Below are 14,446 nucleotides of genomic sequence, written 5' to 3' on the forward strand. Positions count from 1 at the left end.
ATAAAATAAGTAGCACAAATTTCTTTAGTTCTAAAATACATATGTGTATACCTTAATTTGGTTAAACTAGGTCGACTTTAAATGGGACTAGCCCAAACAAAGTGAATAGGGTAATATTCATAAATTGCGCATATAATAACCAAAATAGTAAGAATGCGCTTTGCTCTGATAACACTAAGAAATTTAGCATACTATATGAGAAGCTAAGCAATCATGTGCACATGGAGTTAAATACCATCAATTAATAAATTAATAATCAATATCAAAAGGTGGGAAGGCATGTTACTAGATCTAAAAATAAAGTGTGAAGAGAATGATCAGAGTGAGATATGAACTTATTGAAGCTCTGCATACAATCACGGCTCATGCACTCAGCTATTGTTACTCATGGCCTTGTCATCAGGCTACTAAACTTATTGAAGCCACAAACAAAAAAGTATAAAGTGTAACAAAAGGCTAAATATTATGTACAGTAGGTCATCTATATGGAATTCCCCAAGAAAAAGGTTACTCTATGAAAGACCTAATTCTTTTAACATGTCATTTTGACTTAACCGATGCGTTTGCTCATAAGACAGCTACTACCCAGATAAGTATGCTAACCAAGTTTGACCTTCAAACAGCTCACAACAATATTATCCCTCACCATTGCTTCTTTTCAGTAACACATCAACAGATCAGCAAAATAGCTTTTCTCACTTGGTAGGGCCAGGATCAGTGCATGTCACAAAATTATGTCCTGAAGGATTCTTCATCTCACCTGTCATGCTGCCGCCATAGCTCTCTCCTCTCAGTATGCTTGATCTCATGAGTATTCTTGACTACCCTTTGGTAAAGTATGGTGTGCAAAGAAATGTCACAGTATGATCATTTAGGCTACATGTTCAGAATATTTATTTCAACTTGACATTCCTTGTTAATAGCACTTCTTTTCCGCTTATGCTAGAATCTAATCAACTATGGTGGCGCTTCTTTCCATAACTAGCTTGATATTATCTTCACGTGACTACAATGTCAAATTTTGCTAATACAACTCCACAGTCCACACTAATGCCCTTGGATTGCCATCCTAACAAAGTACCGGCACGTGGCACAGGGATGACGACGACACCCCTTGCCTCACCTCATAGAAGCACAATGGTGTTGTGAAGCCGCTCCATACCAGAAAGGTTGTTTCTAGCCAGCAAAGAGGCAGAGGATATGTTGATGGCGGCACACCTCCCTCTCTTTCTCTCCTCTCACTTACCTTTTCCTCCCCCTCTATTCCAGAGGCATGTGCCCCAATCCTTGCTGAAGTCAAACATAGCTGCAGAATTTTGTTATGAATCATAGAGTACACACATAAGCCTAAAATTTGTGAAGCAAACAGTGCTAATTTGATTGAACTTGCTAAATGCTTGTCATATCAGTATTCAAACTTCATAACAGTGGAATGCCCATTACATGCCGGGATAAAGTTGATGAAATTGGAACTGGAACATAAATATCTGACTCAGAATGTGGATGACTGGCAGTTGAGATACCGAAAAAACTTAAATTATAATGTCTCTTCAATCACCAAAGAATAAAATGAGCTGAGTTAAAGTAGAGACTATCTTGTCAAAGCACAAATTGAAAAGGATAATAATTTTATTTCTTAACCATTGTGGCAATGATATTATCAGGTGATCAAAGAAGCAAACATAAAGGTACTTATTAGTAGAAAGGGGCCATGGCAGAGATGTTGAAGTGGAAAAGACTGCTAGGAAATGGAGAGATTAACATACTGTAGCATTTTGCTGTGCAGGCAATCGACCAGCCAAAACAAGCTTTGGGACCATAAGTGCCTACATGTATGACAAAAACAGATAATTAGAGTGCACATATGGAACAATTACATATACAATGACACAAGCATTCGAAGCCATTGGCAAAAAAAATAAACAATTAGAGACTTTGCAACATATCTCACTATATAACTTTTTCCCCAAAAGAAACAGATATAATAATCTAAATACCTCCGTTAATAGAGTGTAAGTGGTAGCTAAAGTGAACGCACCCCGCCCAAAAGGCAAAGCAGTAGTCCTCTGTGCAAGATTCCACAGCTGATGCTGCAACAAGAGCAATACATAAAGTATTAATGAAGTTTAGCATCACTTCCTAGTACCTACGACTTCTCTATTCTATTACATTAACTTCTATCCCTAATTTCCTGTAAGATAAACAGGAAGAATGCATACTAGAGCAAGAAAATTGTGCAAAAGGAGAAGTGAGGACGATTGGATGGAATACAGAGGAAAGTGGACGGCACAGGAAGTAAGAATGGGACTTAAGAAAATTGCTACAATTTCATGGAGAGAAAAGGAGGCACCACAAACCCAACATGGGGGTGTTATAAATCAATCTTCACATCAAACTAATCTGAATATCATATGAGCATAGTAGTAATCCAGTGATTAACTGGATACCCTTTATATTACTAAATTCTTAAGGTTTTGCTCTAACAATGAATCAGATGAGTCTCATATGATTAGTCAAGTCACTGATATCTTAAAATATGTAAAATTTGTAGTTAATGTGGTCAAAGATTACCATGTCATGTGGCACACAGTACCATGACAATATTCAGTGTTATACTGGAGAGAATCTCACTATTGTGCCATGTCAATGTGTGTCGACCACATGCCATCCTCGTGTTTGCTCCACGCTGGCACTTATTATGTGGCATAAGAGTGTGTGACTATGTACGCATAAGAGTGTGTGACTATGTAAAAGTATTGTTGATAGACATAACTGCACCACTGGCCAGCTGGCATGGTATTGATTTAGAATGAAAACCTTTTTTTGTCTATCTAACAATATTTTGAGAAACTTGATACCTCAAAGAGCAAGGAAAAAACAAACAAACTATCTGTGTAGCTGCAATGTTCAAAAGCCGTACCTGTTGAAGGTCCTGATCAGAAGCACTAGGATTAACTGACATTTGTATAGCCACAGGCCTTGCTGAGCATAGAAGGCGTCTGACCTGTGTTATAGCAGTCACAGAAGTATCAGAAGCCAGAATGTTAAACTATTAAAAGAGAAATCAAAGGTATCAACATCAAGATCACATTGATAAGAATAAACGATGCCGTGGTAGAGTATATGCAAATAAATACAATCATTAACAAGATGGCCACAATATAGTTTAAAAAATAGTATAGCTCGGGACTCTTTCTCCATTTAAATTATTAATCGGATGAATGGGCCCAAAATGATCAAGATATATAGATAAGCTTATTAGACTTTAAATTCGTGTTTATACTTTATATAGATAAGTTTTACTAAAGCAACATTGCTGTAGTTCTGAAAGTCAAGGTTTTTTTTTTGAAACATGAGATCTGAACCTAAAGGAAAAGGATTTGATAGCCACATTTTTACTTATGCCCCATATTTTCTCCTGATTCTTATATCTTTTGCAAGATTAGAACTCGACTACTTCAAGTTGTAGTGCTCCAACTGTCAAATATATTAAGAATTGTATCTCATAAAAAGGTTCAAGCACTGCATCAAAAAGAAAAGTACAGTCTTATATCATCTATACAACTCTGATTTTAGCTTAAGTATCTAACATTCACAAAGCATACTTGCAACATTTCTGTGAGTTAACCAGTATGCTCTAATTCTAGGTGCAATAACCTCATCAATCTCATGTTCTTGTAGACCTATAGATGTAAGGTACTCAAAAATATCATGGCCCCAGGTTTAAATTTGCCTATATGCAGATTAATTAATAAAACTAGGTTGATGATGACTGGAAAAAGAATGTAAAGGTAAGGATCCCAAGTTTGGAGAGTAAGCTTCACCATTTCCAAAAATAGAACTTCACGATTATCACTAACAATCTAATTCAGAGGGACCCCAACCTTCTTCTAATTTCGCACTGACAGATAAAATTATTGATCAAAGGCAACTAGGAGGGCACAAACCTCATTCAGCCGTAGATCACGCCCATATCGCAGTTGTGTACTAGAATTAAAAATATGTTCCATACCATCTTCTGTCGATCTATAAAGAGAATCTGAGTCCTCAGAGTTCAAATCATCTGCTCTTGTTATGTCAGAAGCAGATGAAGGTATTGTTACTGGTTGCAAATGAAGCATGTATGGTACTGATATAGAAATTAAATCAACATTTCTTTGAGATTCATGCTCCTTTTTCAAGGATCCCAACTTTGCCGCAGCCAAATCCTCACGACCAACTAGAACATAAGCAGAGGTAGGCCAATCAATTGGGGGAGATTCACGGCATTTGTCCAGCACCTGAAAATAATAAGTCTTGCTGTTAGGTTATCATCTAGTTAGGTTTAATTTTCACTAAAAAGAATAAAAGAGATAGAATACAATAATCAACTGAGGTTTTATTCCAAGAACTAATTTTTGCGAGGATATAATAAGAACAATTAAGAAAGAAAACACAGAAAGCAATAGTAATAGTAATACCATAAAGAACTAACATGATTGGGCTAACCATTTAAGAATTGTTACTGTTGCAAAAAGACAAGAACAAATGATAAAAGAGGAAAACGCACATGACGAAGAGGAAGAGATACACCAATTGGTAGCATGTCCAATTGTTGACGTCCAAAACTTTCAGCAACCATGGCTAAGACAGTAGTTTCCTCTGCGGTTCTGGTTGTTCCATCAGCAACATCACAATGTACTCCAGTAGAGAGTTTCCTGCCTTTCCTTTCTGCCCCTAGAAGTAGACTATAGAAAGATACTAGTTTCCTTGCCCAGTTAAATGCAGAACTGTTAGCTTTACATATCAGAGGTGGAATGTCATTTAAACTAGCCAATTTGCATCCCTGCTGCAGACAATTTTCAAGCCAATGGAAAAGGCATGGAGGTGTTCTTGGAGCAATAACAGAAGGGAAAGAATGAACTTCAACTGACATGCTAGGAAAGTCCCGACAGTAGTAGTCCACATAACTTGTTTCACCCAAAGATGCAGCAACTATGCATAACAGAGAAGAAAGAGATTCCACATCTCTGCCAGAGAGTAAAAGAAAAAATATAGAAACCAATTGGTTAGTTCTGTTTCATAAGAAATCAAGAATGCAGAAGATGCATAAACTTGTTTACGGGATATGACCACAAAATTTAGAATTTACTCCAGAGTACTTCTGTTTTTAAAAGGACATATAATAAGGAGATAAAAAGGACAAAAAATTAAAAAAAATCAGCCATTTCTATCCAGATAAACCACTACAATTGTAAATATGGCCGCAAAGAGTAGTATTGGCATCATTATCAAGGTAGTCTCATAAATATGTGAAAAAATGGTAGTCTGGGCACTGGCAAGGCAAGGGAATTCCTCATCATCCAGGGAGAGAATTTTGTAGGACTAGAGCAATGCTTAGAATTTTAGTTCTTTTATCTATTCTGAATAAACTGGAAAATCATAATGGCTGAACCAAATGTAATAGACAGATTAAAATAGCATGTACTATTTAAAAGTTCAGCTTCCTCTCTGTTTACAAAAATTAAATAGAGGATGGCCGTGCAGAGGACACTTGCCGTGCCAATCCCCAGTCAGCATGGCAAGTACCGGTCAGCATGACACACATTGACATGCCTTTGACATATCTTAAATAAAAATTTTAGAGTATTTAGAAATGTTTTTGGTATCTTCGACATGGCAATCCTTAGTTTCTTGTTTGAATATATGTATTGAAACCTCCATTACTTAAATATTTAGTAAATAACTTAGTTTATAAAAGATATAGCAATAGTCAAGAAGAAATATTTATTAACACATAATATGGTTGAATATATTCATCAATTGATAATAGCTAAATAAATAAAAATAATACCTAGCTGAATGAATTAAATATAACATGTTCTTATATCAATTTTGGAACAATTTGAATGAATTTGCTATATTAATTTCAGATTTTTTGAAAATTGAGGCAAATCTAGCCATACTGAAATTTTAGCTAAAAATTATAAAATTTGGATTCAAATCAACTCATATGGAGTTAATCTATTATGCTCTATACAGTTTTGATCATTTGAATAAATTTGACAATTGACGTATTAACTGCTAGTGTTTGACCATACAATATAGTTCACCAAATAAATAAACTAATAAACTCTTACCCTTTCCTCAAAATATTGAGCTTCAAATTCTCATACAAGGCATGCAAGGAATCCAAAGTTTCTCTCAAAAGCCGAGCATAAAATGACACCTCTTGATCTTGTTCGTCTTGAATGTAGGCAGTTGTAAAGTTGACACCTGCAGTATCTCGGGCAGGCCCAACAAATATGCTAGAAGATAAAAATTGCTTGCAATAGCGGATATGAAATTTGCTGCTTATTAAAAAGTCCCACGCTGCATTAGGTGGCGAGGAGGGAAGTTTAGGTTGTGTCAAACCATATCTTTCACAAATTTTAATTATTTCATCCATAAAAAACTTCCATTCCAAATCAACATGAGCATTAGATTTCGACAAGCAGTCAAAATCACTATCACCCCACAGAAGACCAACAAAATGACTATAAAAGGAAGCATGCAATCCCTCAGCCATCGCAGCTATGCAGTCATTCACGAGAGAAGAGGAAAGGTTCTTTTGCAATGAACATCGGAATATCTGCAGAAGGAGTAAATTAACAGAAGTGGTCTAGAAATTAATCACAAACAGAACAGAATGGCCAAGAATTCAAAGATGATTATATTATAGATGATGTTTACTTTCCTTTCCAAGGTTACCATTTGAAAATAGAAATAGATGCAAATCACACGTGCACTCTACAAAGAAAATTGCAATGCAACTATCAAGAGAAGGTCATGACATTGTACGAGTGCACAAAAAATGAACAAAAGCATCAATTAAAGAATGGTACATGCAAGCAGAATACTAAAACAATTGAAGGGTTTCAGGCTATCAGCTATTACAAGATCTTCGAAAGACGAAGTACCACATAATGTCGCTGTGTTATTACAAAAAGTATACAACCTTTGGCTATAATTAACCCTGTTACCAGGCAAAATTGCTTAGTAGTTGTAAAAGAAGTAAAAGGAAACTATTACCATCACAACAAGCAGAACACCATTCACAACAATAAGTAGAGCACTTGGTGCAGAGCAGTTAACATGAGAAAATGACAAACGAAAATTGATGCTTTGAAATGTCACTTTCACAAAGAACTATGTATCATAGTCCTACCTGACCATTACTGCAAATTACATTAATCCGCCCTTCAACAGCACCCCCTATACTTGTCATCTTCAAGCCACAGAAATCCCCTGCTTCTGAAGACTGTTTACCTTGTGAAACAAAACTCTTCCCCAAATTACTGGGCAATGTATATCTGCAAAGGCATTGCTTTCCAGACTGCAATCAATGTGCAAGGAAAGAAAAAAATAATAAAGTTAGCTTAATAATAAAATAGATGCTTCATCAAATATTATACGAGAAGTAACATCAGAGAACAATTAAAAATGTGATTCAACTCATAAAATGCATCTGACAAACTGTCTGTTTCATGACCTAAATTAGATCTTTGGGAAAGTTTTAATAGCCATCAATTGCATGATTAGTAGGGATAATAAATCGCTTATCACAAGATGGAGAGAGAATTTTTACACCTGGTTTGACCTTGGGATGAGGTTTTTTCACACTCCGATGAACATTCAGTGACTAAAAGAATGATAAATTTCTTTCCACAGATCTACATAAACTTTGTAGTCTAGCCAATTTCATGTATATACGTACGTATATATAAGTAGTTTTTGATGAAAGTAGGTCAAAAATCCCAATAAATAATATTTCTTTTTCATAGTGTTTGGTGCAAGTGTGGAGCTTTTGGGTAGTATTTTCTTTACTTACAGCCGTTGGTAACTGGTTACATAAGACAAAAGAGAGAAAGTTCCTCTCTGCTCATTGCCTGGAGTTGAATCTGATTAGGTGATCGTGTTAGTAACTGGTTATAGTATATAAGACCCTGTTAAATTCTGCATGTTTTGTGTATGACCAGAAAATGTAATTATATGTGGGAGTGTAGTTAGAAAAGGCACCATAAACATTTATTCTCACAACTTGGTGACGTAAGAGAATAAGTACATATTTTATAGCCTAGGAGAGTTAAGTCTTACATAAAGAAGGAGATTATTTTCTGAACTCAAGACAACAATGTCAGTGAATGGTAGATGACCAACTTTTACTCTGCAAAATACAGAATGAGATGTTAATGATATTCAAAAAGTAGGCAGCCCAAAAGCATATATGAAGTCTCACTACCTTGGGCGAGTCACGGCAACTGCTGCAGCAGCAATAGCAGGTATACTCCAACTTGTATGAAGTTTAATATCAACAAAATCCTCGTTATTTGCCTCATCAGTGTGAAGTCTGACAGCAAGCAATATTTTTTGTTCATGAAGTAAAAAGCAAATAATCGGCATTGCATCAATATCAGTTGCCAGGAACACCTGATCGAGCATATTATAAATATAACTCCACCAGAGAATAAATAAGCAGTAAACTCCCACATAAGATTAAAAAAAATGCAATATAGAGTCTCAACAATATTCAATTGTCCCAATTGACCCCTGATAGATACAAATCACTAATTTCAAATCCCAAAGGATCCTATTCCTGCATAACTAATTAATTACAACACACAACCAGTCCAGAACTATTTGGAACCCACTGAATATAACTAATTAATTGCATCCAAAATTCTTAATAAAAAGTACTTTAAATCTTGAAGAAAAAAGAATGGCATTTCTTAGAACAAATGCATGTAATCTCAAAGTGCAAAGTAAAAAAAGATTTTAAACTTTCATAAGTATTCATTTCCTAGCTTACTAATGCACTTAAAGAATTCACTACCGTAAAATGGCACCACAGAGAAAAAAATCCTGTTTTTATCAAGACAACCTTACAGAGGCAGAAAACTCATACCACAAAAAAAAAAAAAACAACTGTAAGTAAGCATTTTAACAACCTTGCTAGCAACTGACTGAGAAAATTTCCCCTGCCATATCCTCCGAAAACAAAGCCGGCTTGTAGACAGCTCACTTGGAATTGAATGGGTAGAGGTGATATTGTCTTCTTTGGGTTGAGTTGCAATGGCTGTGTACCAAACAGAGTGTTGCAATTTGCCTACACAGAAAGCACTAACTACATATTTTGACCTATTAAAGGCTTAAAGCTACAAGAAGACATACTACAGAACAAAGTAGAAACCTTTGTTGTATGATGCCATCATAGGGATTGTATTGCTTGTCCAAATAGTTTTTTCCTCAAAATCTTTCATCAAGGTCATTGTTCCCCTTTCTTCAACATAAGTTGCCTGAAAGAGTCGATTGATAGAATATAAGAGACTAAAAAAACAAGACCATGCGAAATACAACTTTCACCAAATGAACGTGGCTTCCTGCCATAATGGAATTGCAAGAAGAAATAACATAACTAATAATATGGGATAGCTTATATCACAAGAATTATTATATACGGCCTCCAAATCATGATGGCATAATCTTAACCCAAGCCATACTAGCAGCCAGTAAGCCCTTAAAAGCCTTATTTGTAACATAATTGTTAAAAACATTCACAGTATGAAAAAGAATGACCTTATTTTCATAAGGTTCCTATTTCGGGATCACTAGGGATAGAAAAGGTAGCATGTGAAAGCATGTTCTTCATTCTTGATAAGAAAATTGACGAAATAGTAAATTAACAAAATGGACAGATATATGCACTCATAGACCAAAATAGACAATGCATAGGCCTCCATACACAAACCATAAAGGGTACAAAAATTGTGATGTCAGCCTTAATATGATCAAAATTATAATAAAAAAGGGTCATCAACTACATTTACGAATTCTTAAGAATCTTACATCGAAGTACCAGAATAGTACAGAAATCCAAATCTTTACAGCTTACTCTATCATGGTGGTATACAATGTGCGTGCCTAGTGTGATGATGGCGAGTTGAATTCATGCAATATTAACACATAAAAAGAAAGACATGACCAACCAGAAGATACAAGAAAACCTGCCCAAAGCTGTATCACATGATCTTGTATCAATGAGCAGCATATACAACACTACACCAGCAGCAGATTTGAAAAAGTAATGGTACAGATAAACTACCATTTCAAATTGGCTAATCAGCATACAACTATGAAAAATGAAAAGGATAATGTAACTACAATAAAAGGCAATCTTAGCAATAATCTGACAATGGATAATTAATGGCAACAAACATCTTTAACACAATAATAACACATAAAGTGACAAGCAGAAACTCAAAATCTTGCATACCTGAGGTTCTTCAAGGGGATGTTTTAAAATTAAGTGAGATGACGTAATACCACCATTGTCCTTAGAGATTGGCTCAAAAGAATTGAGTTGATGAGATGCATGGTAACTCAATCCATATTCTTTACTAGGACGAGATAAATCCCTTGCATTCAGAAATGAGCTTGAAGATGATATTGCACGGCTCTCATCAGTTGATTTCTGGAGTAGAAGACCAAAAGGAAGGGGGAATATAGATGAAATAGAGTATGGAAGAGGGATGCAAGCCACCTCACCTGCAACATCAGTTAGTAAATTTTAATTGCAGAAGCTACCAAAAGCAGATTAAGAAGAAATATCAAAAGCTCCTGAGGGTGCCCATGACTTTGACAGGAATAAACTCCAATAAGTTCATACAATTAGCTAAATAGAAAGTACGTCGACCAGGAACTGAAACCTGATTGAAAAAAACCACAATGATAAGTGAAAAGGTTAAGAAATTGTGAGCATATCATAAGAATTAACTGACCAGAAGGACTATATAAGGATAAAGTATCAACTTGTAGAACACAAAGAAGTGCATCTGAGATTGTATTCATGCGACACCAGCAGGCCTGAAATTTTGTTTTTAAGTGTGCATCAGCAACTTGGATATCAGGGGTAAGAACACAAATATTCATCAGTTAAGACCATCAAATATACAGTGGCAAAAAGAGAATGCAAAGTTTAATATGTTGTGGGATTCAGTGAAGGCTAGATCATTCTTGAAGTCGTGGAGCCAAGTAAAAGAAAGTAGAATTAGGTAAATTTCAGAAAACTTCAAACTTGAGATCCTAACTAAATGGAGATGATTAACGACTTCCAAAATAAAGTGCCAGATTGCAGGATGCATAATGCAAGAAGCAAAGAATAAAGAGTTCCAGAGAGTGGAGATAATCAAGTAGTGACTATAATATTTTAAGGGAAATTTATTATTTGTTCATTCTTCAAGTAATCTTCAATGCAAAATCAAGTAACCCCTGGAAATACAACAAGTACCCAAAACCAAGCAACAACTTTTATAATTTAACTTCCAGTCCCAGATGTTCTTGCCCCAAGCCTCTCAGAAATCAGAATGCAAAGGAAATAGGGAAAGAAGAAACAAAAATAAGATACACATAGGAAAGACAGATAAGCAAGGAGCCAAGAATGTCTGCAGCATTCTGCTTAACTATAGCTTGTCAACCAATTTAGAATATAGATACAAAGATAACTCAAAATTTAACAAATGTAGTAAAGGAAAACCTGCACACGATGAATAATAAAAGCAAATTCAGCTAGCAAGCCCTTCCCTGAAATTACTTTATGTTTAGCTACTTAGCTTGCCGTTGAAAGTTGAGACGCCTAATGGTTTGAATTTTATTTAGCAAAAATAATTTCACATTACTTTGATAAAAGATCTAAAAAGCTAGACAATATATCAAACAGGTCTCAAATTCCAAATTTGATGTTGAACTGCAATTTCGTGATCATTTGTACTAGTGACACACTGACACCTAAATGATATACAATGTTATTATACATCTAAAATTTCCCTAGTCAATATATTAATAAACAAGGACTCTTTTGCCATAAAGAACTTCTGGAAGTAACTCTGCCTCTATGTGTCAATGAAGATAGTAAATTACTAACTTTATCTCATGGGGAAAATAACTTTGCACAATATTTATTACTATACTGCAAACTGAATTTGTAATTGAAGACATTTTTTCAGTTTTACAACTAACAAAGCTTTGTTTCAATAAGAAATAAGTGCTGTTATTTCATTTGTTCTCTATATGTAGTTATGTCCAACAAAAAATTCCAACAGCTTGATCCAGCTAACTTCACAAGGTGGAAACAATGTATTTAAGAGAAGAACTACTGTGCAACATAATAGGAAATACTAGCTACACATGCATAATACTAGCATAAGTGATTGTACCATCACAACTGTATTTGGAGATGTGAATCTTTTATAAACTCGGGAACCAGTGCTCCATATGATCCTATGGAAAGATAAAATAGAAGACAGAATTAACATAAGATTTAAAAATATCCAGTGATAAACAATGTTAAAGCTGCAAAGAGCTTAATCGCCAACTTATTATTAAAATTAAAAAAATAAAAAAAACAGAAGAACCACCGACAGTACTCTAAAGTTCTAATAAATATATAAAAGAAAAATTGTAGAACATCAATGGCAATGGCAATCAGAACCAATATGGTTTTCATTACTTCCTAAATAGAGTGTCCTAGGTTTTCCCGAGATTCCTATCCAAAATTGCTAGCTTGAGACTAAGTAGTCTGACATCTCTACGGAGATGATAGGAGTATGTCATGTTGAAGGTTTTCACCTATTAAAAGAGTGACGCTGCAGTCAAATAACAGTCAAATATTTTTAATAGACAAAATATTATACAATGCAAAGAGGAGTTTGCAACAAAATGTTATGACGATCTTGCATTAAGTGGCACCATTGTGAGGCAAAAACTAATCATGCCTCGATTTAACTTGCAAAAGAGCAATGAACAATAGCTACTTGATGTTCGTATTCTTAATAGTCCTGGAGATCAGAATTTACAAGAGAATGCCGAAAAATCAGCAAGTGTACAACTGACACTACACTCATTCTCTTCGGCAAAGAAATCTCGAGCATGTAGAGAAAATAACTCTGATTAGCCATTCCAAAAAAAAAACAATTAAAAAAAAGAAGAACACTAATTCTTGAAAATAGTTGTGCAAGAGCAAAGTAAGGACAATATTTTCTTACAAAAGTAAACAATATCCTTTAACAAGGCCTAGAAATCAAAACATCCAAAATTAATCAGGCGTAAAACTGGAACCATATTCACTCTGAGAAGCATGCAAACTCCTTCTCGAACGAATAAAGTAAACACCCCTAAGAAGCAAATTTCGAGAAGATCATATGACGTTAACACAGTTCTTGAGGAGTACTCAAATTCCAAGGTAAACTAAGTAACGGAGGTAGGAGGAGGGCACCGGTTCCCGCGGATGAAGAGCTCGTGATCGCCGAGGTCGGAAGAGCAATCGTGTTCGGCGGCGAGGAGATCCGACTTCTCGCGCGCGACCTCGGGGTGGAAGAGGAAGTAATCATACTTGTCGGGCGAGTCCTCGGGGGGGTTACCGTCCGTCTCCTCGGCAATCAAACCGAACGGTTTGAACTCACGCAACACCGTGAGTTGCCGGACTCCGATCGACATCGGAGCGAGCGAGAGAGAGAGAGAGAGAAATGCGTCAGATACTCAGATAGGGAATGCAAAGTTTGCTCCCGCCCCTTTTGGGAGATTAAAAAAGTTGGCGCGGCGGATAAACCCTAGCAACGGAAATATTTCGAATATACACAATATTTCATATGTGACAATAAAAAAACACTGAGATTAATTTAGTTGAATATATAAATTGTGTCCATGAACGGAATCTCTTGCAAATGATAGATGATACCTCGGGTTCTTTGCCCCAGCATAACGGTACGACATTTTATCTTTAAAATTTTAAATAAATTATTAAACTTAACAATGGTTTATATATATATTTATTTATTTACACTATTTGATAAGATTAATATTTTTCTTCTTAACTTATAAATATAAACGTTGAATTTATTGATGTTTATGGACGTTTTACTAACAACTACCGTGTAATTAAATTTGGGATGCCATCCATTTTGATAAAAGAACAAATTTGAGGGAGAGTTTGGTCGGTAAGTGTCTCCAATTTCTTCCATTTTCTCATGTAGACCCTCACTTAGAGAGAGAGAGAACTTAGAGAGAGAGAGAGAGAGAGAGAGAGAGAGAGAGAGAGAGAGAGAGAGAGAGAGAGAGAGAGAGAGAGAGGTGGTTTCTAATTATTGCTCTTGTAAAAAAGAAACCCGTCGGAGTATTCATAAAATGATAAATATAAGGATTTCGACGGAAATTTAGCATCAGTTCACTTCAACAATAACTTTGTTTTTCTTAATTGGAGTTGTATTCCAAAGTAATAGTTATAACAACATAAAATCATAATACAAATTTCATCAAAATTATATTTTATATTATGCAACTAATTAATTACTAATTTATCCTATATCTCATCAATACTCAGTATGAAATCAAAGAGTATTTATCATAATTAATATATATATATATATATATTTTC

At 35.2% G+C, this 14,446-nt stretch overlaps 1 protein-coding gene across 2 annotated transcripts in view; it reads right to left on the bottom strand.

The window, feature by feature from the left end:
• Positions 1–13,671, bottom strand: part of LOC140782448 (anaphase-promoting complex subunit 1) — a 29,695-nt gene extending 16,024 nt beyond the window's left edge. For both annotated transcript variants that reach the window (XM_073129005.1, XM_073129004.1), the window contains exons 1-15: positions 13,289–13,671; positions 12,231–12,294; positions 10,797–10,881; positions 10,292–10,563; positions 9,209–9,314; positions 8,967–9,124; positions 8,261–8,448; positions 8,116–8,185; positions 7,187–7,354; positions 6,120–6,610; positions 4,550–5,009; positions 3,948–4,280; positions 2,921–3,004; positions 1,998–2,090; positions 1,767–1,826 (exon numbers count right to left, since the gene is read on the bottom strand). In XM_073129005.1, coding sequence (XP_072985106.1) covers positions 1,767–1,826; positions 1,998–2,090; positions 2,921–3,004; positions 3,948–4,280; positions 4,550–5,009; positions 6,120–6,610; positions 7,187–7,354; positions 8,116–8,185; positions 8,261–8,448; positions 8,967–9,124; positions 9,209–9,314; positions 10,292–10,563; positions 10,797–10,881; positions 12,231–12,294; positions 13,289–13,509 — 2,853 coding nt within the window. In that variant the 5' untranslated portion in view covers positions 13,510–13,671. The remainder of the gene's footprint in view (positions 1–1,766; positions 1,827–1,997; positions 2,091–2,920; positions 3,005–3,947; positions 4,281–4,549; positions 5,010–6,119; positions 6,611–7,186; positions 7,355–8,115; positions 8,186–8,260; positions 8,449–8,966; positions 9,125–9,208; positions 9,315–10,291; positions 10,564–10,796; positions 10,882–12,230; positions 12,295–13,288) is intronic.
• Positions 13,672–14,446: the final 775 nt, after the last annotated feature.

Source organism: Typha latifolia, chromosome 2 (genome assembly GCF_019914945.1).
Source record: "Typha latifolia isolate L0001 chromosome 2, TyphaL0001v2, whole genome shotgun sequence".
Classification (NCBI taxonomy): domain Eukaryota; kingdom Viridiplantae; phylum Streptophyta; class Magnoliopsida; order Poales; family Typhaceae; genus Typha; species Typha latifolia.